Source organism: Netta rufina (assembly GCF_964035555.1).
Source record: "Netta rufina genome assembly, chromosome: 3".
Lineage (NCBI taxonomy): Eukaryota > Metazoa > Chordata > Aves > Anseriformes > Anatidae > Netta > Netta rufina.
This window is the reverse complement of record NC_140125.1, coordinates 21,481,446-21,507,183: the sequence shown is the minus strand read 5'-3', so window position 1 is coordinate 21,507,183 and position 25,738 is coordinate 21,481,446. Positions and strand designations below refer to the sequence as shown.

The following is a 25,738-nucleotide window of genomic DNA, read 5'->3' as shown; positions in this document are numbered from 1 at the left end:
ATTAATAAGGAACTTGGCATATAAAGACTTTGTCTGAAGTTATTGGCAACCTTTACATAAATGTGACAGCTTTGGGAATTTTGATAAAGTAAGTTTTTTATCATAACTTTAGTCAAAAATACTGAATTCTGAATTCATTAGTAGAAATAAGTTTTTAATCGTGATTTTTAAGTAATGAATTGGGCCAAGATAGTTAGGTGTTTTGAACATATATCTTCAGATAATGTATTTTCTTAGAAATTTGTTTTCACAGATGGTGACTAGTTCAGATACTGTATATCAAAAAGATGTTTGTTATTGTCCATGGGAAAAGCCACATACTTAACATCTTTTCTGAAGGGAATGAATGTAACCGAGGATAAGGACATAAATGTTCTTGTGGGGTTTAGTGTTATCCTATGGAAAAAAAGAATGCTTTCCCAAGAATTAGTATTTTTTGTTACTCTGCTTCTGGACCTTGTTCGAAAGGTTTTTGGGGAATTTACCTACCCATTTCACACGACGGCCAAAAATTGTAACCTGAACTCTGTAGATACCTTTGAAAATCTCAAAAGTTATGCATCAGACAAATGCAGAGTTGAGAATTGGTGAATGAAGGACTGTGGCATATATATGAGAACGTTCTAAAAAAAAAAAAAAAAAAAAAAAAAAAAAAAAGTTAAACACAGAAGGTCTGAAAGTTAAATGTGGTTTGTGTCCTGATAAATGCGTGACAAACTCAGCAGGATGCATTAGGTGAATATAATTTTCTGTACCTCAAACATGGTAGTCACAATTTTGTGTCTTTAGAGATTTAACAAGATCTGAATTTCCAGATGTTAGCCTATGCTGAGTATCTGAATAGTTAGATTTTTTTTCTTTCTGTCCACCTTTTTTGATTTTAATTTGTTCTTAAAATAATTTAAGAAGATTAGAGATGAATTTGTTTCCCTATATGCCTTTTCACTTCTTGTATTTAAGGTGTAGCACCAATATTTGTAATACATACATGGAGAAAAAGCAAATATATCAAACCATGAACGTAGAGAGTATAACAGTTTTCTTCTAAGTATAAAACAATGGTCTTTTTTATTTTATTTCAGTGTGATCACTGTTTGCCATTGTACAATGACAAGCCTTTTCGTCCGGGTGACCAAGTTCATGCCTATAATTGCAAACCTTGTCAATGTTATGGCCATGCAGAAAGCTGCCACTATGACTTAGCAATAGACCCTTTTCCTCAGGAATACTACAGAGGCAGTGGTGGAGTCTGTGATAACTGTCAACACAACACAGCTGGTAAGTCACAAAAATGAGAATTAATTTCTTGTTCTGTTGTCACTTTTGGGGTAAGTCTTGTTTCAGCTGAAATTAGTAATACTCAATGGCTGACATTCCAGAAAAATTGCACGTATATTTATTTTTCAAGTGTCCAGCTAAAGCACTACTTACAATAGTGCCAATATTTAATCTACAGGAAAATACTGCTTAAATTTAACTTAATCTTGTACAAAATCTTTCATGCAAAAGACATTTCAATTATTACAGTGTACTGTTTCAAAGCTTGTTCCATTGCATGTGCTAGAGCATTTTAATCCAGAATATCAAGGCTATCCAATCAAACCAGTTTAAATGATAAAATGGAAAAAAAAAAAGTTGTCACCTTTAGCTCTAATATCAGCTTCTTGCTTATTTAGTAAGGGTTTGTGTTCAGTTTAAATAGTGTATTTTTGAATATTTTTTATTTTTAACATTTGTCTTCTGTGTAAGTTTTCTTGGCTTTTTGTATTAAGGGGAAAAAAGGGAAAGTTTCAGGTTCAACAATAATTTTTCCGAAAAAACATATAGGTATTTTCATGGCACAGCTTTTATATAAGTGTGGTATTATATAACAGATGGAAGTTTAATGGAGTAAAACATAGTTTGTAACAGGTTCATTGTTTCATATGCTCTGGATCACTAAATTGGCAGGTAGAGATGAAAGGTGCATTAAAATGGACGTCCTGAAAATTATAGAATTCTCTCAAAGGAATAGAGTCTTTAATTTTGAATTATACAGCTAATTTTAATGAATTGGAAGCCATAATGCATAACCTTTCCTTCATGCAGGAAGAAACTGTGAGCTGTGCAAGGATTTCCATTACAGACAAGCAGGTGCAGATCTTTCAGCCATTGATGTTTGCAAACCTTGTGACTGTTATGCAACAGGCACCAAAAATAAGAGCCTCCTGTGTGATAATGTAAGTAGCCTCAGTATATAATAATGTCAAAATGTTTTAATTAGCTGGATAGATAATCAGTAAGATATTACAAAGTATATTTAGATGGTAACTACTTTATAAAAATTGGTTAAGTTCAGCCTTTTCAAAAATAATAATTGACTAAAATTAGAGAATGAAAGCCAAGAAAACACAGAAAGCTATTTGAGACTTAACATTGCAGAGTTGTTCATCTACACCAGCAACAGATATTAAAAATGATGTATGAATTTTCAGAATTGAATTTTAGTTTTGGAGTACTGGGAAGTACTAGTGCACTCAGTAATGTCAAGACATCCAGTTTTTACTATTTTTCAAGGTCTTGCTACTGTTTTAAAATTGCTAGCAGATTTCTACAATTCAGTCAATATGATCCTGAAATGAACTAGAATTAAGATAGTTTTCCCTGTAATACAGACAAGAATTAATCTCCCATTTAGTTCCTAAAGTCCAATAAACAGAGATATGAACATATGAAACATACCAAGTGACACTGAAAAAAGAAAGCTGTCATATGCTTTTAAAGTCTATGGACCTCATTGACAATAAAGGTCTGATCATAAATCTAACTGTAGCTTTCAAAACACCTACTTCATGCCTGTTAAAATAATGTTTAGTGAGAAGATAAGAATGATGCATCATTGGGCTAAATCTAGATACATTTTATGAAATTTTGTTTGTGGATTTCCTTTGTGTATGGATATTAAAAGAAAACAACCAAACAAACAGGAAAACTCCCAAGACTGAAACCTTGAATATGCAGTAAAAATATGTTGTAGTTCATGTTCTAATTGCATATGTCCTCTTCATTGCAAAAAGTTTTGTAGGGAATAGAGATGCAGTTGCTTCTTTGTCTGAAATGTATTTTAAAAAACATTGGAATTGAGGCAGAGCTTGATCTTTAGGGAGAAAAGATAGACCTGCAGATTGTTGCTACATTTCCTACCTCACTTTTTCTCAAAGTTGTCATAAAATTATGTTTAATGTTTTATGTATGATGTACTTTGTTTTTATTCGCATTTTATTACCAGCAAGTTTTTGTATTTTACTGTTGTATTTTCATCCTTGCTGTTAGAGTAGCACAAATACATGTCCAGTTAGACACAGTGCACTTTCTAGGACACACATGATATGCTGAGTGATATGCAAATTTACCACAATGTGTTTTGAAAAATATCCCATGTTACAAACAAAAAATAATTTATAATTTTCTGTCTTCTGAAAATGACACTTTTTGCCAGCATCACAGAAATGAGGGGAAAAAAAAAAAACAAAAAAAAACAAAACAAAACAAAAAAAAAAAAACAAAAAACAAAAACCACAAAACTATTGTAAAATGTAGATGCATCAGGACAACTTTTGTAAGGTATAGGGAAGACAGCAAAAGTTGATTTGCGTGTCCATGGTTTTTGACTAAATGTTAACCTGAAACAACTTTAGCTGTGATTAATAACTAGTAGAGGAGTAGTTTACAAACTTAAGAAGTCACTAATTTAATAGTAAAATATATTTTAAAAAAGTTAATGATGAAGCTTGACTGAAAATATGAACTGGGAGATATAACTGGAAAAATGGGGGAGACTGTTGCTCAATAAAGCATCAGTTAACTGCTGCATTAGCAGCAGTGCAGGGAGAAATGATTAAGAGGCATTAAAGAATAGATTAATAAGGCTGGGGACTAAAAGCTGAAATGAATTACATGAAATAGGAAGGCATCATTGAAGGAAGTATTTCCAAATTTGACCTGTGGAAGATAGAATCATAAGGAATAAGGACCCTATTCATGAAAATTAATTGTCACGTCACAATGCTAATTTTCAAGGAAATATGCCAAAAATGGTGCAGAGTACACTTTTACTGCATAATTTACCATTTTCTGCAGTTCATAAAGGATTTTTTTTTTCCTGCAAAGTGCCACTTATGTCACTAAGTTCCAAGAGGTACAGAGTTTCAAAATTGATCCATAGAACCACAAAATAACTTATTTATTTCTCAAAAAATACTTAGTCATCAGACATAGCTAATATTAACATAGATAATTTACAGGATGAGAGGAAGAACTTACTGTAATACTGTTACTCTCATCTCAGTTCTTTGTTCTTGAAAACTTTATGCCTGCTCTATTCATCTATTTCACCCTGTCCTTGGTAGGGGATACATGCAAGTATATGGCATTTGTCACTCGCATAGGTTCTCAGTTCTCATACATCTGTAGATCATGTTGATTTACAGATTAGTCTGTAATATCATTTTGTATTTTAAAGTGCAAACTAATGTCGTAACAACTTCAAAACAATAACTTTACAGCTAATAGCAATGAGAAGGACTTCAGAAGAGTGGCGTTGCAGCACATCCATGAGTAGTGCCTTACTCTTTCTGCAGAGAGAGGTCCTATCTTGAGAGAGAGAGAATTGCTACAGCCTGTTAAAATTTGTCCACTTTTGTGCTGGTTGTTGGCATCCAGTCGGTGCAGAAAAGATTTCCGTTGGTTGCACCCTCTTTGTGAACTTTTGGCACAAAATATTTCAAACCATCTGAAAGTCCAAATGAATTATTTGAGATGCCTGCTTTATGAGACCGAAAGAAGAATTGGCTGCCTTCTTCCATTCTCCCTAACCATTCACACATGAGAAAATTCTACCAGAATACTGCTGATGTGATCATTCTTGCTCTGTATAGGGAGCTGGAGATTAATTTCTTTTGGCCCTTACACCACAATTCTTGACTCATTTTCCTACACTGTTTTTTACCCAGACTGCTCTACAAATGCTTACATATTCAATCAGGCACAGCAGTTTGTAGTCCTTTCATGATTCTGTTATAATATGCCATATATAATGGCATGAAAAAAGCACTCTTTTCCAAGGCATTTGTTTCTGGGCAGAGCTGAAAGTGCTGCTATTGCTTTTACTTAGTCTTTGGGAATACCAGTCTGAACTCAGTGAATTTAGACATCTTTCTTTACTCAAATTTTGTTGATTTTTTTTCCTTTTTTATTTTTAATATATATATATTTTTTTAGTTTACTTATGACATACAGATAAATGTGTATCATATACTTACTGGTGCAAAGAAGCTGTGCTTTACTGCAGAAGATATTGGCAAGAGTTTCAAATGTTTAATTATGTTGTGTCTGTGGTGGGTATATTCTCTCATGCTGCAAGAAAAACCTTTCTAAAGCTTAATGATAGTTACTTAAAGCTTAAATGATAGTTACTCCTTTCGCTGAGGCGTGAAACGGAAACATAGATTTTGGTGTAATCAATTCAGCTTTTGAACAGGCTTCAGATACAACTTTTCTGTATACTTCATAAATATTGCTCTTTTGAAATTCTTCATGCATTTCCCTCAATTTTGAATGCTTTTTCTAAAGTATAATGGAAAATCTAGCTAGTATCTGTGTATGTATATATATTTTAAACCAATATAGATTTTTTTTTGATGGATATTGTTTCTGAGTTGAAAAATTCTTTGATTCCAAAATTTGAATGAGCATTCCTCTCTTTTCATTTTTCCACCTACGTATTTTCAATCTATTTATTGTGATTGAAAATAAATAACTGAACTATAAGCTATAAAGGAAAGAACATCAGGTAAAGCAGCTAATTAAGGGCACTTCAGTCAACAGGTATACTGAACAGAAAAGGGAATATAAAGGATGCAAATGTGAACAAGTACTACATGTACTGAACTACATGTACTGAAGTACTACATGAACAGCTCATGTGCATACTGGCTAATGGAGGCCACAGGAAATCAAGTTATGAAACACTGTTTTCTGAGTTTTGGATTTCCCTTCATGGAAGGGCTTTAATCTTACTGATAACATAAGCTGAAGGAGAAGGAGGTTTTTATGTCAAATAATGCCATGGCTTCATTTCTGAGTGGCTTTGCACCATGGAAATGCTGCTTTTCTGTGATATTTTGTCCAGTTATTTAGGGGAATTGGTCCCATTCCCCACCCTCTGGAATATCATGGGCAGAGGGAAAACACATCATTTTACATTTTGAGCAGTTGTGGTAGAAAGTAACTGACTTTTGAAAGTCATCTTAAGTGACGACAAGAAGAGAGTAGGAGAGTAAAACGGAACTTGATTATTGTGGCTTATTCAATTTTTAGTTGCCAAAGCTGACACTCCAAGAATATTCACAGGTATTTGGTGGTCAGACCATTAATCTATCTGTGTGAGTCAGCACACCCTACAGTTCTAATTTCTTAAACCAAATAAACAAGACAGAAATCCTCAACCCTCTTGCTCCTTTATTCCCAATTCCTGAGACTGCAGGCAATAGGATGCTGGGGTCCTTTCCAGGTTTGTGTCAGGTTAGAAGGTCGTGAGAAATGTATGATTAGAATTTATATCAAGAAAGAAGAACATGGAAATTGGTGCCATTGCAAAGCCAGCAATGGCAGGCTGAACAGTGAGAATTTAGTGAAGGTCCTAAATATACCCATGGGTCTCCAAATAGGAGACCCATGGCATGGCAGCTGGTCAAGGGAAGGTGCCTCTCTATTGGTCAAGAGTAAATAATTAAAATGAATGTGCACCTGGCCATGAGACCTGACAAGATGCATCCAAGGGTCCTGAAGGAACTGATGGATAAAGTTGCTAAGCCGCTCTCCATTATATTTGAGAAGTTGTGGCAGTCCTGTGAAGTTCCTCATTTTTAAAGGGAAAAAAGACAGACCTGGGGAATTATAGGCCATTCAGTCTCACCTCTGCTGGGCATGACCGTGGAGCATATGGAAACTATGCTAGGGCACAGAGAAGAGAGAGGTGACCGGTGACAGCCAGCATGATTTCACTAAGAGCAAATAATGCCTGACAAATTTAGTACCTTTCCACAACAGGAATTACAGCAATGGTGGACAAGGGAAGAGCAACTAACATCATCTACTTGAGTTCTGCAAAGCATTGAGACAGTCCCATATGACATCTCTTTCTTCCAATTGGAGAGATGTGGATTTGATAGATGAACCACTTGGTGGATAAGGAAATAGATGGATGGTCACTCTCAAGGAGTTCAGTGTGTCCAGGTGGAAGCCAGTGACAAGTGGTATTCCTCAGGTGTCTGTACTGGGACTGGTATTATTTAACATTTTTGTTGGTGCCATGGACCAACATCCACAAGTTTGCTGATGACACCAAGCTGGATGGTGAGGTTGACTGCTGGAGAGAAGGGATGCCGTCCCTTGACACACTCAGAAGATGAGCTTGTGTGAAACTCATGAAGTTCAACAAGGCTTAGTACAAGGTCTTGCACCTGGTTCAGGGCAATCCCAAGTATGAATACAGGCTGGGTGATAAGAGCAAGCCTGAGAAGAAGGACTTGGATGAGGAGAAGCACTGGTGGATGAAAAGCTATACATAAGCCAGCAGTGTGCTCTTGAAGCCTGGAAAGCCAGCTGTACTCTGGGCTGCATCAAAAGTGTAGCTAGCAGGTCAAAGAAAATTATTCTCCCTCTCTAAATCGTTCTCATGAACAGTTCACTTTAGTAAAAGAAACTTATCAAGTGTCAACTTTTGTCTCTTAGTGAAGTCAAACCTCACCTCTTATTTTTTTTTCTGCACAATTGGAAAGCTTTTCTGTTTATATATCTGGCAGTATGTTTCCTCTATTACAGACAAAAAAAAAAAAAAAAGTTTTTAAGACTGTAGGGATGCCTAAAGAGAAGAGATGGTTTCAGCTTTCATAAGGCATTTTTTTCAGCGAATTCCGTTTTATACTTTATGAATACATATGGTCAACACAGTTTTAAGTAGTCAGAAATATATTTCTGGTTCTGTGATAAGAACATGTTGAATATGTACTAGATGAGCACTCTGGCTAAGTAATTTGTTGTATCATAAGTATTAATTAAGACAGTGCTATGAAAAATGTTACCTATTGTCTGGATACCTGTATCACTTCTCAAATTCCTATATCAGTTTAGTAACTGGACATCAAGAGAGTTCTTGAATATAATTCTCTTTGATTTTTTGATTCTAGATATGATGAGTTACATTAAAATGTCACCCAATTAAAGAATTCTATGAATGTAGTCTAAAGCAGCGTGAACTGTTATGTGCATGTAAAAGTTAGAAATCTTGAGTAGCCTGCTTCCTGATTAAGGACAATGATGTTATAGCTGTGATTTGTGCAGGAAGAAATTGCTTGCATACCGTTTATAACCATTTAGATTCAAGGATATGGGACTAATGCGTATTTCATACATAAATTATAAGTGACACAAGGGATTGTATGCTAACTCAGCATCAGTGATTTTCTGTATCAAATAGCAATTGTAATCATGAGGTCCCAAGTTATCCACAATTTGGTTGTAATGTTGTGCTAGACTCGTTTTCATAGTGAACAATCTAAACAAATATATTTTATAAGTTTGTTAGTACCAAGATGGTCACATTAATAGACAAGTTGTTTCCATCTGCTTACTGCTGGGGTCAGATACAGGCCTGTCAAGAGTAAACAACAGGAGAACAGATTACTTTCAACTCTTCTATAACCAGCATAATTAAAATCTATTTCTTTAAATGACAGATAGCTTTTGAAATGGGGAGTTAGCGGGGAAGGGAAAGGTCAATAATATCTCCAGTGCATCACTAGTGAAATCTTGGTTAACAAAATCTTTAAACATTAATTACTACCAGTATGATCAATGACACTGCAGTTTCCAGCAGTGGTTGTAGAAGTGGTTTGTTCTACCTGTTTTGATGTAGATTTCCATGCTATAAAACCTGTGGCACCCCTATGTCTATATTATCATAAACATTTTTAATTTGAACAACTTTTTTTTTTTTTTTTTTTTTTTTTTTTTGTAATAGTATCCATCGCCAAGCATTTCAGAATGGTTCTGGATTATTTTAGTGCTTCTCTGTCTTTATAGAGAAATTAAAGATTTTTTTTTTTCTGTATTTCCCAGTATTTAAGCAAAATTTTTCAATAACTAGACTAAGTGATTATTTTTCTTCCTAAATGCATGCAGTAAACAACCAATTTTCATAGGAACTTAAGAGTGCATGTGTGCCTTAATTTTGGTTTCCTCTTTTAGGTAAATCTCCAGTTCTGTAAATCTATTTTCTGATTTTTTTTTATTACTTTTATTGCTTTTTAATGTAGTTTTTCTGATTTGTCTGTCATACCCTTCAACTACTTGATCTGAAGTGTTAACTTTCCTTTTCATGTCTTAAATATAATATTCTTTTTTGGTACATCTCAGAATAACACATACTTTTTCTGTTATGTTGTCATACCATTCATATTTAATTTGTGGTATCACTTAGAGATCATGTTCTATGTTATTGTATCTTCAATATTTCACTTTATTTCACTTTAGCTCTTTCATTGCTATTTGTTAAATTTTGAAATTCTATATTTACTTCACCTTTACTGATTTTAGAGAATTTGCACAAAGCATAAAACTGATTTTGAATATCAACCCACTGAGCAGTGCTCACCTAGCAGTGCTAGGTGATCCCAGCACAGCACTGCCCACCCAAACTGGGGCAGAGTCTCACAGCATCTAGACATGTCCAAGTGCTCAGAACAGGGTCCACTGACAGTCTCACACAAGGCAAAGTGATAAAACAGGTCCAGGGTCCATCCACGGAGTACAGTCTGGAGCAGCAGGACATCTTGTCCTGGAAAACTGGCTGCAGAGTAAAACTAGTTTATTGGGTCCATCCAAGAGACTAGGGATGGTCACAGCTGCACGCGACCTCAGGAAAAGTCTGGGTTTCCAGACCTGACCTTATCTGGAGCTCCTGAGCCATGGGCAGAGGATATGACTGGAGGCCCTAGGTGAGACTGCCCAGGGCTATTAAGGCTGGTTGGTGCAGGCTGTGACAGTGCTGGCCAGGCATCCTAAGCTGTGGGTGATCTGTGAGGTTGTATGCATGTTCTCTATTCTGTCTTCAGAGTCTGCTAACAAAAATGTTGAAGAGCTTAGCACCCAGAAGAACCCTACAAAGCTTTACAAAGCTCCCCAATTTTACAAGTACATATTTAAACTACTTTTTATTTTTTTTTTCCACCACTCCATCTAATATCTGTAATCTATTTCTTTTTCTCTAAGTTTCCACCCAGCTACTTGAAATATACAGAGTATATGAAAGATAAAATCTGTCCTATATAGGATGCATTACAATGGCATGTTTCCCTTACTGATATTCATGTCTACTTACAATGCTACACTTACAATAGAGGTCAGGGTTACATTGGAATTATATAATTGCAATAATTCTTCTGTATTTCAAAGGCTAAACTTCAACAGATACCCTTCATCTTAATATCCTATATTGACAGGTGCTGAAGAAGCAGAATGGCAAGGTTTCCTAGTCACTTATAGCTAAGGCATAAGCAAAATAGAAAATATTTGTGAATGCAATCAGAGGTCAGAAGCTCTTTTTTTCCAAAGACTTAGAAATCTGTAGTAAGGAAGAATTTCAATGGATTTTTATTTATTTATTTTTTTTGGTCTGGTACTTCTATGAGAGATCCTCTAACCTGGCACATAGAAACCTATTTTCAGATCTGTTACAAAGCAATCTGATAAGCCTTCTGCTCTGATGAAAACTTTAGTTTCCAGCAGTTCCTCTAGCCACCATGAAAGTCTTTCACTTTTTTTAGAAGCAGGAAACTGTTTGACACTTGTACTTGTTACAGATGGAAAACTATTTGGTATATGACAGAATGAACATTTTTACAGAGAGGTCTCTGAAGGATTTCATTGGCTGGTTCCCGGAGAAAATTTGAATTATTGGCCAGTTATTTCTCCCTCATTGTGAAGAATTATATTTATTATTCTGGCATAATTTTTACCCTATTAAAGGAAAGTTTGGGGCATGCATTTTCTACATCTGAAGGTGATGAAAACTGCTACTACTTGTACTCTGTAATAGGTTGACACTTAAAACTATGCTGAAGATACTTGCTTCTCTTTGCATTCTGTAATCTATTCATTTCACTTTTTGCATCAGGAAATGGCTGCCATCTGTTCACTATTAGCCTTGGCTTTATATGACTGTAAGAACAGCCATACTGGGTGAAATGAGATTTTCATCTAGCACAGTATCCTCTCTGACAGTTATCAGTAAATAATGACAGTTACGAGTAAATAATTTATGGTTTTGGGACTGCATGAGACAGGAGTTTCATCTGAGTTCTCTCATTTGGTGTTCACCTATGTTCACCCATGGAGTTCATCCAACTCATTTTTGAATGAAAATTCAGAAAAGTGTAATTTTCAATGCACTTAATGTGCATAGCATAAGTTCTTTTTCATTCTTTAAAACTGACTTCCTGTTAATTTTTGTGGGTGTTCTTCTCATATTTTGAGAAATACTGAATATTCATTCTGTAAACCACTAAAGACTTTATAGATATCTACTCCCTTCATCTTAGTTATGTCTTTCCAAACTGAAAAGTCTCTTTTCATTTGTATCTTTACTTATTCTACTCACTCTGCTATCTAACACTTTTATTTTAGGATGGATAACCAGAGATACCCATTTTAAACATTATTCAAAATGTTGATAAACAATGGATTTTTATGACAGAATGACATTTTCTGTGTAATTCTCACTCCTTTTCCTAATAATTCCACTATTCCAAATGCCTTTTTTTTTAACTGTCTCATAGCTTTCATATCTTTTTAGGGGAGAATAGAGAAGCTTTAACAGCACGTTTCTTGGGTGGTAATAGCTAATTTTGGACTTATGTTCATTCTGGATGTTTCTGACTTAAATAAATGTAGTAGAATCACGCTTTTTTATTTTTTATTTTTCAAAAAATATATGAATCTTTTCCATTACATCAAATTCATGATTTAATTTTAAGTAATCTGATCTGTACGGAAAAGGACTGCTAGTCCATAGATCGCAGAAGCTCCCTTACAGCTGTTTTAGGAGATTGATGTAACTTTTATAATTTTATTCCTCTTTTACTGAGGCTGGTTTCAGCAATTAATAACTCAGTAATTTTATATTTGAGTTCATCTAGGACTCTTCAATGATGTAGTCAATTTTCAATTTTAATAAAATATTTTCCTTCTGACATTTCAGTTGGAGACCAGTCTTGAAAACTATTCCTAATACAGAACAGCTCTTTCACAGTGAGCAGTGGTGAAATGTTTTATGTTCTCTTTTGTGTCTGTATCTTCCCTGAATGCTATATAGAATCACAGAAACAGGTCATCTGCTCCAGCTCAAAGCAGGATTGTTGTCAATACCAGGTCCAGTCAGTCATGATTTTCTCTGTATGAGTCTTGAATACCTCTAGGGAGGGAGGTTCCACATCCCCTCTGGGCAATCTGTTACTGATGCTGCTCTTCCACTGTAATGGAAAAGGTCTGATGTCCAGTCTGAATCTGCCATTCATTATTTATTGCTCTTGCTTGTTCCTTTGCTTCTGAAATTTGAAAGATACTTTTTTTTTTTTTTTTTTTTTTTTTTCTCTTTCTTTCAAACCTTAACCATGTTGCTTGTTAAAATATTTTTTGTACTGCTTTATTCTGGTTTTAAAATTTGGTTCTGATTATTCTCTTAGAAAATTTTCTTACTGTGATTTGACTTCTACTTTTTAAAAGACTTGTTTTTGCATCTAATACTTTCATCCATATGATAGCTTTTGGAGTAATTTTAGTCTTTGGAGGTATGTGTTCTGTGTTTATGCTGAGTGCTAGAGATGTATCTTTATACAATGCTTGCAACTGAGCATGCTATGATCACTCACTGAAAATGATTCTTTTATAGTTATTTATTAAATTAGTTTTTTTTTTTTTTTTTCATTTAGTTGCTCAGAGTAAACTCAGTGTTCCTTTCATTTGTGAATTCTCTGATGAATGGCTCAGATGAATGAATTGGTCTCTGATAATAAATTAAATGTCTAGATCAAATTCAGTCTAAAAGAATAACTTCAAAATCATTGTTGCTGTGTTTTCTGCTACAGTGGCTTCTCTTAACTCTTACCTTTTTGTACTTGCTGTTGTCTTGCCTTTTTCTGATAAAATATTATTTTTCATGCTTTTAAAATTTATTCTTCTTGTATTTAATTTATTCTTCTTATATCTTCTTTATTCTTACAATAGTAGACCTTTATAATAACACATTGAAGGGGTTTTATTGGACTGTTAGGATGGGTTTGGGACACATGCTTCTCTATAACTTTCATTCAGTGTTTTTTGCATTGAAAATTTACCTTTAGATTTTGTAATACTCTATTTTATCTTTTGTTAATAAAGCTTAGAACTTCATTGTAGATTGGGAGGTGTGATAAAAACATTTCTTTTAAATGGAAATTCTGAGTAGATTTGTCACTGGTCCCACAGAGCTCTTCTGTTTCATCTTTGTCTGGCTTGTAGGTTTAAAATGAATGCAACAACTGTTAAATGAAGTTTTATTCTGGTAGCTACTGGTAGCTAATTAAAAGCAAACATTGACATCTGTGGATGTTGTAGATGAATAACTAGTTTTGAATCAATGTACTTTTTATTTTCTGTAAACATTTACACTGAAAAAAATACACCGACCTAAATAAAATCATTTATACCACAAAGTTAGTTTACTGTCATCTCTGCATTCCCCAGAACACTTGATGACAGAAAAGCTAAATCTGAAAAAATGAGGCTGTGGTATGTGTCCCATGAAACTAACTTTTTTGTGCATTAACCCAACTTGACCATAGTAAACATGTTTTGAGTCTATCCTTCAGCTGTGCTGAAGAGAAGGTAACTCACTTTGCTTAGGCTTTTAAATGACTACAAAGAAAAAAAAAAAATTGTACCCTTATTTAATGTACAGTACTCTCTCTTTTTCTAGTGTGACACAGATTACAGTCCCAACTTAACTACTATACTATACTAATCTCTTGTTGACTGTGGACAATTCAAAAAAAAGAAGCAAAACTTTCATACACCAGTACTGATACAGTCTGCAGAATATGAAGCTTAAATGGGGCATACAGAATTTCTTAGAGGATGTGTTTCTTTGATTAGTGGTCAGAAAGTGGAACTCAGCTGCAGAATAGGACGTGACCTTCCCAGACATTCTCATATCACAGCCACCATTCTCCAGCTGGCTGTATGTAACCTTGAGGCTATTCAACATAACTACACTGCAGAATTTGCAAAATACGTAAATATATCTCACTGGTGTTGCAAGTTGGAAACAGACAAGGTGATTGGCCTAAGTGTATATACTTCCGGATGTTTGTGGAGTACTTTAATTCTTCGTTTGCAAAAGCTTCAGTTCAGTTGAACGCGTTGTAATGAGTTAATCACTCATAAAAAAACTTTTCAATTTTTATACTAATGGTTTGGGGCTTTGTTTTACGTTTGTATTGAGAACTGCATGACATTCTTAGGTAAGTGGTCATATGCACAATTTGTACTTAATATTATACTTAATTTATACTTAATACTACAAGTATATATACTATGTAATACTTTTAGTATTATATATATAATACAAGTGATGAAATCTGGTGGACTGGTAGTTGATCAAGGATGCTCTCTAACTTGTAAATGCTCTTTCAGCTTTGAGTACTGTGGTGTTGTAATAGGAATTGCAGATGTGAATGGCTGATGTGTAATTTCTACTACAATGTGACAAAATGATAGACCTAATTTCTGTCACAAAAACTTGGTAGGTTTTCTTCATGTTTACATTAATATAAAACAAATGAAAAGGGAGAAAAGGTATTATTTTTTCCAGCCTTACTCAATTCTTTCTCCTAGAAAGCACTCATGCAGTGTCTCTTCATGCCCTGTTCTCCTTTTCAGTTTTCCATTGAGGAAAATTCTCTCCTTGCTTTTTAATGACTTCCAGTGTGTAGTTTTTTTATGTTCCTTGACTATGAATCCTAGTTTTTTGGCCAAACCTTATGCTTCTCTCAATTGGTTTGACTCCCTGTTCTCATCTGTGTTGTGCATTGACTGATACTTTCTATTATTTCCCTATCCCTGTGCCACTTATGGTTTTCCCACTGTATCAGAAAGTGATAAATGTAGTTTTTTTCTGACTTTCAGAGGCTTGAAATCAACTTTTCAGGAGCTCTTTAATCTTACACAGGATGAGAGAGTCGTACTCCCAAGTCATGGCTCAGGCATAACAAAGGATGCATCAGATACATCAGATCCTTCCAAGTAGTAATGCTACCCATTTAGGGAGAAGGAGAGGAACATCCAGGTGCTGAAGTGGAATATTTGGATCCCAGGTGAACCAAGTAAAGAGAGAGCCATTGGGTCATATCCAGAAGAGAGAATTTATCATTGAGTCATCAAGGAAAAACTCTTTCAATTTTGCTTTATTCTCACCTAACTAATATTTTCATTAAAATAAATAAGCATATAATCTTACAAAGAGCAAAGAAAATGAAAAACTTGACCTTTGAAAATGACACAATATTTTATAGTAACTGATCCAAAAAATACAGTTTATTTAAATATAAATCATCATTTATGCAATAGAATTTTGTAATTTTTTTTCAGCTTTCTCTGTCCAGCTGGTGAATACTGCTGCATTGTTTACTCAGTTCTTTTTTTCTTCTGTTTTGAAGGGGAAAGACTTTTAAACTCTAGTAAAGATTGAACAGGTACAGTGATTAATATCTCTCTTCTCTCTCTGAACAAGTTTAAAAAAAAAAAATGTTACACAGGCTTATTTTTTCTGTTCCATTTAAAGTTTTTTCCTCCCCAACTCATACTTCCATTCTTGTTGCTAATGAGTGTATCATCTAAAAATAGATATGTTCATCATTCTATAATATTTTGTATCTTTCTAGATTGGAGGCCAGTGTAATTGTAAGAGACATGTGTCTGGCAGACAATGCAATCAGTGCCAGGAAGGATTCTACAATCTACAACAGTCAAACCCTGATGGCTGCAGTCCCTGTAACTGTAATACCTCTGGGACAGTCGATGGAGATATTACCTGTCACCAAAATTCAGGCCAGTGCAAGTGCAAAGCAAATGTTATTGGTATGTGTAATGCAAGAGTTCGGAGCCACTTTTCTTGTTATCTCTGGAAATAAACACTTAATTTGTAAATGAAAAGTATAGTAAACTTCTTTGCTGAAGGCAGAATTTAAAAATGAATGAAATTAACTGTTGGAAAATTATTAATTTAATAATTCTATCAAACTACAGCTTGAAGCTTAGTTTAATCAACCCTTTAGAAGTTTCTTTATGGTATAGCTGCATTAGCTTACATAGCTCCATACTAATAAGGCACAGAAATAATGTAATTTGCTTACTGCATAGATGTTTCTTTTAGGAAATTAACACTTTTTCAAAATGTTTTATACTTAATGAGTTCTAAGCAAATCATTTCCATGCTAGTTTTCTTAATAGAGCAAAATAAATGGATTTTTTTTCTCAAAATATTCTGTGCTACAGGGTCCTTTGTGATAAATCTATCCATTTTTTTTCTATTATATTTCTTTGAACTGTTCCTATGAAATGCAAAATAAGTCAACATAATTCCACAGATCATGTACATAGCTAGGGTTAGTTATCAAGGGCCACATAATTTTAATTTTGTAATTCAATGCCAAGCTGATTATAATAAACTGCTACCTTCTGCGTTATTTATCATTTTTTTTACAAGACATGCTTTTTTGTTTGTTACTCCCACAGGTATTTTTCAGAAATTAGATTTGATTATAGCAATTTATTACTTCCAGCATATTTGAGGGGAGCCACAGCCACATAAGGACAAAATTTATCAAGTGCCCAAAATACACAGTATATATAATACACTTTGAAATGTTGATGTATGGGAATATTATGCAAGGAGAATTTCCTGATAAAGTGAGCCTTGCATGGTAACTGTACGTGTCTCAGACTATACATGTCTCAAGAAAAAAAAAAGATATCTTTTCCTGCTTTGTTATTAACACAATTAGTAATTTATTCTTTTGTCAGTTAAATGTGGTTGTAGGTTGTGCTAACAACATTCAAGTTTCAAGTTTCTAATAATTTATTGATTTGTGAAAACTGAATTATTTGTAGTATTGTGAGCATTCCTTTGTCTCTTCTTTCTTCTTGTTGTAGCTGGAATTTCAAAAAAGGAATTTCAAAATAACAAATAAAGAAAAATAACTCTAAACAGACATAAAACTGAACCATCTCTATCCTCTTTCTGTGGAATACAAAGTACCTGTTTTCCATATGGTAAAGAGGGTGATAAAAGTCAAATATAATCTCTGTGACTTTATCTGTGCATCCTAAAACCACTCTTTAGTAAAGTTCAGTAAAATGAACTTCAGAAAATTCTTAATTAAATGTTCTTTGCATACGTTTTTCCTCCTCAAATTCTTCCTCTGTGAAAATGTTTTTCTTAACTCAGTGGGAGTTTGGTGTACTAGAAACGCACAGTGTGGTTCTTACATATTTGATTGTCTACATATTACTTTTCTCTCTTTGATAGGAACAATAAGAATTATTTCTGCTAAAAAGTAGCACAAAACCAGTGTAAATCTATGCTTTCTGCAAATTTATTTCTAAGTGAAGTGGGGGGGCATTTGTTAAACAAGTAACCAACTATTAACAGGATAAAGACATAATTCTTTCCAGACTGGGTTATCTTTTTTGTTTTCCAAACCAATTCTAATAAGCTTCTATATATACATAAGCTTCTATATACACATGCAGTAAACTTAACAGAGAATTTGGATTTGTAAATTGTTTTTTAGAGCAAACAGTCTGTTGCCCTTTTATCTATTTAAACAAACATCATAACAGAAAAATGCAACCATGGACTGTGGTGTTATGAAACATGAACTGTTAGAGTTAACACAACTGTTAAATCTTACTAATGATTCTATCACCAGTAAAATACATTAGCACCAATAATTTTATTAAAGTAGGTCATTCATCTAGAATAAAAAGGTAGAAGAATGTGAATTAAATGCCAAGCGTGCTAACTCCCCTGTACTTGTTAACATTGAATGTGATGCCCTGTAGGCCTTCCTCAGTATCGTTAGGAATAGATTACCTGTCAGGAATATGTATGGCATATTCAAATAAGCACTGCGCATATTTTTAAAACTGATATGATATGAATCCATGTAGACCAATTTTAATAGTTCAAAATGAGTCATAATTCTTGTTAACAATACAGTTATTTTTAAAATTTGCAGCAATAGTGGTCCTTTTTTATTTTCCTTATTGAAATTAAATGATATGCCTTAGGTGAGTCATTCATCACTGTTAAAGGAACTTGCCTTCTGTTGGAGTTTTTGAGTTTTATCCATATGTATAATGTATTTCCTACCATTTTTTAGTTTTATTTTTCTGCATATAAGATGTTAAATATATGTTTGTATGTTTTTGTACTTTTAAATGATAACATTTTGGTAGAAGATGGTATTTATTTTTTTCAGGATGCAACAATTAAGTGATGGCTTCACAGTGAAGGATTTTCCCACTGCAAGGGAATGCAAAATTGAATTTGCATTTTTCATATAATAATCTAGTTTGCTTTCTTGTAATGTACATTTTATAAACTAAAATAAAAATGCTATCCCTTGGGGCAGGGATAAAGCAAGTAATGACTTTGAAAACAAAGCTAATAAAACAACAGGATGAAGTATGAAGAAAAACGTTTAGATTTCAGTGTACTGTATGAATTAACTAAATCATACATTTAGATAAAAATATTTCATTTTGGATTATGGAAAACATTTCTGCTTTCAGAGAGGTTTTTCAGTTAACTTTCAGCCAACAATAAACACTAACGTAAGTGTAAGCATTGTTCAAACCAAAGTACAGTGTTAAGTAAGTCATCAGAATAAGTCTTATATTGTCCTAGAGTATATTTAATGTTTTTAATATAGTATATAAATCTGTTATCGGAAAGGACTGAAAGCCAAGTACTATTCCCTTTATGTTGCACTGTACTACATAGGGAGAATAGTTCGTGTAAGCACTGGTTGTGCAACAGGTGATTTTCCAGGGACGAAGGTGATTTTTTTTTTTTTTTTGGTCTTGAAATGTTGCAAAGAATCTCTTGTAGAAGTAGCTTAAATTATATTGAGATGCCAAAAGAAATGGATGAGTTCTGGAACAAACTGGAAAAGCAAACAGGTTTTTGGGATGCCACTCCTCTTCAATTAATTTGTGCAGCCCTTTCATTCCTGTTAATTATGCTAGTGAAGAATATTACACACGACTTTCCCCCAAGTATGCTTACACTATTTTTGAATTGAAATTGATGGATTTTCAGCTTTATTACTTTTATTTTTGTTACCTTTTATCTTTCCAGGTCTTAGGTGTGATAATTGCAATTTTGGATTTAAAGCTCTCAGATATTCCAATGAAGATGGATGTGAGCCTTGTTGGTGCAACAGCCATGGCTCAGTGAACCAATTTTGCAATCCTCTCACTGGGCAGTGCAATTGTAAAGAACAAGTAAAAGGACTTCACTGTGATACCTGTGTGGACAACTTTTATGGGCTAGATGTGACTGGCTGCAAGGCTTGTGAGTGTAACATTGCAGGTTCGTTTTCTGGAACAGTGTGCAATGCAAAGACAGGGCAATGTGCATGTAAACCAAATATTGGAGGAAGACGATGCAACAGATGCCTAGATGGCTACCACAAAGTACAAGACAAGCATTCCTTTGTTTGCCTGCCATGTGACTGTGATAAAGCAGGTACAGTAAATGGCTCTCTTCTTTGTGACAAATCAACAGGACAGTGTCCTTGCAAAGCTGGTGTAACTGGCCTTCAGTGCAATCAGTGCATGCTTCACACGTACAACCTCAGCATGAGCAACCTCCTTGGCTGCCAGCATTGTGACTGTGATGCTCTGGGTACATTAGCAGGAACAGTTTGTGACCATGTTTCTGGACAGTGTGTATGTCTGCCTCATCGTCAGGGGAGAAGGTGTAATGAGTGTAAGCCAGGTAAGGAAATTGAAAGAAAATCTATCTGATGTAGTAAGCTTTGTTTTGTTGCACGTTGTCATAGTTCCTCCAGTTTTAATGTGTACTTCATGTCTGACACTTCTCTGATGTCATTAATTTTGTTTATTTATTTACATTTTTTCCTAACTTTGTGAGTGAGAGGGAAGTATTAATGTCCGTATTGACATTAAATATGTATTCTATTGCCAGAGACTATATAATTTATGTCATTACAGCACTTTTGATATGTCCAAAATATCTTATTATTGTAGATATTGGAAAACTATCCAATTCATCACAGCCAATTCACTGAATAAGTTGCAGTCTAAAAGTTAAGTTAGCATAGTTTGATGACCTCATAACAAAATAGTGGTTTTGTATGGATGAGAACAAGCACTTAAGGAAGCGTAAAGCTGAGCATGGTACAGAGGAGCGGTGGACCTTAGTTTCTGGCATGGAGATAACTTGGTTGAACTCAGATGGTGCTGGCAAGTATGCTGCTCAGAAACTGTACATCTGCCTTGCTGTGTTGAGGATGTGCTGGCTTTCATGAGGACTGCTTGCAGTTTGACCCTACAAATAGCTGATAGTGCAGTTGCTGTGTGTCTGTTTAAGCTTTCATACTGTATTATTGTACACAGAGTTTAAACATCTGTTATAAGTGGGTAGTTCTGTAGTTACACATAAATGTTTTTGTTTTAAAAAGGAGGTGGTTAAAGTGAAACTACAGGTAATATTAACCTACCTTGAATAATAATATCAAGCAGATAGATTTAGTTCATGTTAAATACATATGCAATTTGTTAAAATAGCAGGTCACATTAAAAGGTACATTATAGCTCCATTGGTTTTAATATGCCATTCAATAATTTGAACAGAGGTTAAAAAAGCTGCTTAACCTCCATTAAGTATTTTTAAAAATATTTTAATTTAAATTATTTTAGGTGCATATACTAATAAATAAGGCACTGTTCTGTTTTTCTTAGTTCCTCCTCCAGTGCTATTTGACCTGCTAACCCTCTACAGCAGCCACTTAATCAGAGATCGGCAGAGGAGTGATGTCAAGGCTTCCCGAGTCAGCGACCGCCCTTGTCCTTGAAAAAGAAAGGCCAGGGTTTATGCAGAACTAAATGGTTTAAAAAGGTTTAATTGATAGTATGAACGGTTGATAGTATGAACAGTTTGTGGAAAAGCCTACGTGGCACTCAAAGGAATACTTCCACAATAGTTCCTGTTTAAAAAAAAATATATATATATATGTATTCACACATATATTCATTTTCATAAGAATAGCATTTAACATTGCTAAGAAATAAGTGTAAACATGTATGTGCCGAACACAGAGCTCTCTTTTGTAGGTGAAAGTGTAAGTCCTTAGTACTGTAAAAGCATTGTATTACTCTTAGTATAGTATACAGTGTACTGTGTTATTTTCATTGACATTTCGGTGTTGACCCCAGTCTGAGCTGATTCCGTACTGTACTGTATCTGACTTTATATAAAATCTTTGTTAATATATTCCAAAGAAAAGTTTTCTATAAAACAGGGTTGATTATAATGAGAAAGTCGAAACACGCAGTTGAATTAGTATTGCTTGCCCCTGTCAGAAAGCTAGAAGTAAGAAAATGGTGGGGTAGATGGGGTGGGGAGGGGTGTGTTGGTGGGAAGAAAACACAACACAAAACACATCAAACCAAAATCTCATGAAATTCAGACCATAGTATCAGGTAGATCGTGACTATTGATAGAAGGACTTGTTTAATCAGAAGTGTAACAAAGAAAAAATGCAACAACAAACTTAGTAGTGGAAAAGCTGTATGATGAAATGGGAGAGGTGAATTGTATTGGACAACTTTGTGTCATAGATGTATGAAGCCTTGAAAAAATGACTGTGAAACTCCCATTTATTTTACAAAGAAAAGTATGGAAGAATTGAATTGACTTCAGGTACACTGTAGCCTTGCTTTGTTTTTTCTTGGAACAAAGATAAGAAGATGCACTCCAAGTATATATGGAGTCAACACCGCCTAATTAAAAGCACACCATTAACTTGTTTAAACTGTCATCCCTAAAACATAGTGAGGACTTCTTAAGCTAGTTTAGCTGTTGTCCTTGCAGCTAAACATTCCTAAAACATATGGAAGGCATTTCAGATTTGTGGCCTGAGTTTCCTTAGTAGAATACAGGATCTGTCTTTTTTTTTTTTTTTTTTTTTTTTTTTTTTTTTTTTAATCCTTGTATAATTAGCGATATTTAAAATAACTTTAGAAGAAAGAATTCCCCATTGTATCATACCTTCTATGTGCTTCAAGAAAATCTATGAAGTTTCCAGAAGTTACTAAAACCTTAATGCAGGAAGAGCTGTCAAGGGAGAAAAATTCAAACACAAATGCAACTTCAGGAAATCATTTTACTATGAGAATTTCCTTTTTGTAAATTGTTTGAAGAGCATTCAGACATGTGTATCATCTCATATGCTGCATCCGTGACCTGCTGTATTCCAATTTGTTCTGACAGAAGTAACATTTTTCATAGATTTATTCATGCTTGTATACACTTTAAACTAGTTGTGTTTAAAACAAAACAGAACAAAACAAAAAAAAAAAAAAGAGAGAAAAACTTGTTTCTAAGAGAAAACAGAACAAAAATGCAGTCTTACATTATATATCAACTTGGTTTTGAGATGTCCTACATTGCAGAAGTAGAAATCTGATCTTCCTAACTGCTGCATAGGAGTGAACAGTTGTCTTATTCCATGACTGTCGTTCCATGCTGACTAAGATTTGCTCCACACAAATCCTCCTCAACACAGATCATAGATCTTGAATCTTCTCATCAGTGCAGCAAAGAAACAAAACAAACCAAAAAGGTATTTTTGCTTATTTGCTTAATTTATTTGCTTAATGACCACAGCTTTTCAGCTGGACATACACAGAAAAGGTGTAAACAAGAATGCAGAACATGTGGCCAGGCAAATGTATGGAGCTTTTGTGTATGTGTTGCCTCCCTTCTTGACCAGAGAAATGTGAAGCATGCAGTGACAAAATTGACGGTGTTGCTAACCATTTTACAACACAGACTGTAGTTGTAGTTAAGAAATGAGCAATGCTGATGTAGTTGATAAGCATGTATATGTGCTAAGGAATTTTTCAGGTGGTCCCTTTTCATGTAGTGGGAGAAACAATATGAGTATAATTAAAGAAGGAAGATGAATACTTTGCTATGACTTTCATTCTTCCTTTTGAAGAGTGTATTTGATTGACAAATGCTATCAGTTATAGTTGAATTAGAAAAAAGTCTGAAAAAGAATAAGCATAATACTAGCTATATACTTAGATCTTGTAGAGATTTGCAGTGGCTGTCTTAAAATTGGAAATTGGCTCTATTATACAACAGTGGATCCTTCATAAAGCAAATTTTATGAGCCCTTCTAACCTTGCTGTAAATTTAGCTTGCATTAAGTTGTTTCTTATTCCTTCCTGCCAAATTCTAGGTGGTAGAAGTAAATAATAATAATAATAATTATGAAAAATGGTATGAATTTATCTCTTCTCTTTTTTTCAATGCTTATTTAAGTTATTAATTTGCCTATACATTTTTTGGGGGGCTGGAGGGAGCATTCTCATGTTTTCACATACCTCACTTTTTCATACCTTTCTTTTTTTATTAATTGACTATCACTTGCCACTTTTAGATTTCAAGAATATCAAGAAACTCATGTAGATTTTTAGAGTGCTTGTAGAAGATTATCATAAAAAAAAAAAAAAAGTATCAAATTCCTCTACAGTGGTTTGGCTGTTATGACATTAGGGTATAGACATTAGAACCAGGCTGTTTAACTTGAGGCTATTGATTCTTTATACTCACAATATTTTTTCTGCTGTGACAAAAGTATATGCTATAGTGATCAGTCCTGCTTAGCTGAAATTCATTTCTATACTAGAGATCAGCTTATTTATCCACTATGGTCTTTTCTTACACATCACTTCTATGCAAAACTTCTGGTGGACAAGGATCCATTGTAGCCTGCATGATTATCATTTACTACAGCTGTAAACTGGGTACCGAAGTAGTGCTTTGACCTTCTGCTGGAGTCCAGGCTTAAACTTGTTTCCTATCTTCCAGTTACATTCTTCAAGTGAAGTTCATTGTGCTCAAGAGTGACATTGCTGGGAAATGGTCTCTTCTATTTATGCACAGGATGGGTACTGTACGGTGCAGACAACTGCAGTATGAGATAATACATGCTGCCTCACTAATAACTTCAAGCTATTCAGTCTCTGTGGTGGCTCAGTTTGGGGCCTCTCTGGAATAAAGTGCCAACAGCATGTTTTTTTTACGATGCGAATGTATGTTAACTGGAGACTGATATCACTTCAGTGTCCACTTGAGATTTATCTCACTGAGGACCAGAGGCTAAACTCGAACAAAGATTTGAGCAGTAAAATTCTAATGTTTTCAATTTGTTTAGTTCTTCTGCTATTTGGATATGAGCTCACAGTGCAACACTGCTATGAAGACAGAGAATACTACCCTAGGGGTGTATATATGAAGCTATCTCATGTAAGAGAAAATAAATAATAAGGCCTTGGGCAATATGACATGTTACAATACAATTTGGGGCCCTTTATTATAAAGCAGGACATCAGAAAGTTATTGGACGGTGAAAAAGGTTTGGTAACTGAGAACATGACTAAGAAGAAACTGATTGAATTTCATCTGTAGATAGGAAAGCTGTCTGACAAGTCTGTGCAAATACTACATACCTGTTTGACTAAAGATGGATTTTCTTCTGTTCAAGTTGTGCAATAATTAATAGTAAACAGATGACAGAGACGGAAACTCCTAACAACAGCCCTATCTTAGGTTCAGTGTTTGAAGATCAGTACTCACAGCTGACAAGTGCCAGACTAAGACTGCATCACCATTATCATTTGCATAAGTCATACACATAAAAAAAGACTATACTAGTGGTACATTATCACACAAAATTGTACAAAATGTCTTGCTTGTAATTTCATGTGAGGCTGTGAATGATGAATTACGTTCTTCAATTCTCAGCTTAGAAGTATATACAGTCTGTCTAATTGTATTTATCTGGAATGGGTTAGTTGCATGGATGAAGTTTCATTGTGAGGGGAAAGAAAAATAAATAGTATAGCTTAAATGTACCAAATATACTGTGGGAAAAGTAGGGTGAATGCTCTAGTTGATAATTTGAAATAATACAGGAACAGAAGGGTGGCATTCAGAATGAAGGCTTTTTAATAGCAGATGAGTAACTTTTTTTCAATAGTTTATTATTTACTGTGAAAGGTGTTTTTTATCTATTTATTTATTGTGTGTGTAGGATACAAGCCATGTGTTTAATAGGAGTAAAAAAAAAAAAAAAAAAAACGAAAAAAAATCACATAGACCTGGGAATACTGACTAAATATAGGCGTTTTTAAGAATCTTCCTAATGTTCCAAGGGTTCAGCCAACCACTGGCTGAGAAAGATTAAGAGACCTTCCTAAGAAAACAAATGCATTTCTTGCATTTTGCAACTGTTTAATACTGGCCATTGTCAGGGATTAGATCACAGACCAGAATACACAA

At 34.3% G+C, this 25,738-nt stretch overlaps 1 protein-coding gene across 1 annotated transcript in view; it reads left to right on the top strand.

Annotated features, from left to right (window-relative positions):
• The window catches only part of USH2A (usherin), a gene marked incomplete at its 3' end in the record, with an annotated part of 393,893 nt that overhangs the window by 51,006 nt on the left and 317,149 nt on the right, over positions 1 to 25,738 (top strand). The window contains exons 9-12 of the mRNA XM_084283630.1: positions 1,083 to 1,278; positions 2,089 to 2,219; positions 16,017 to 16,212; positions 19,499 to 20,140. Of these exons, the coding sequence (XP_084139756.1) occupies positions 1,083 to 1,278; positions 2,089 to 2,219; positions 16,017 to 16,212; positions 19,499 to 20,140 (1,165 nt within the window). The remainder of the gene's footprint in view (positions 1 to 1,082; positions 1,279 to 2,088; positions 2,220 to 16,016; positions 16,213 to 19,498; positions 20,141 to 25,738) is intronic.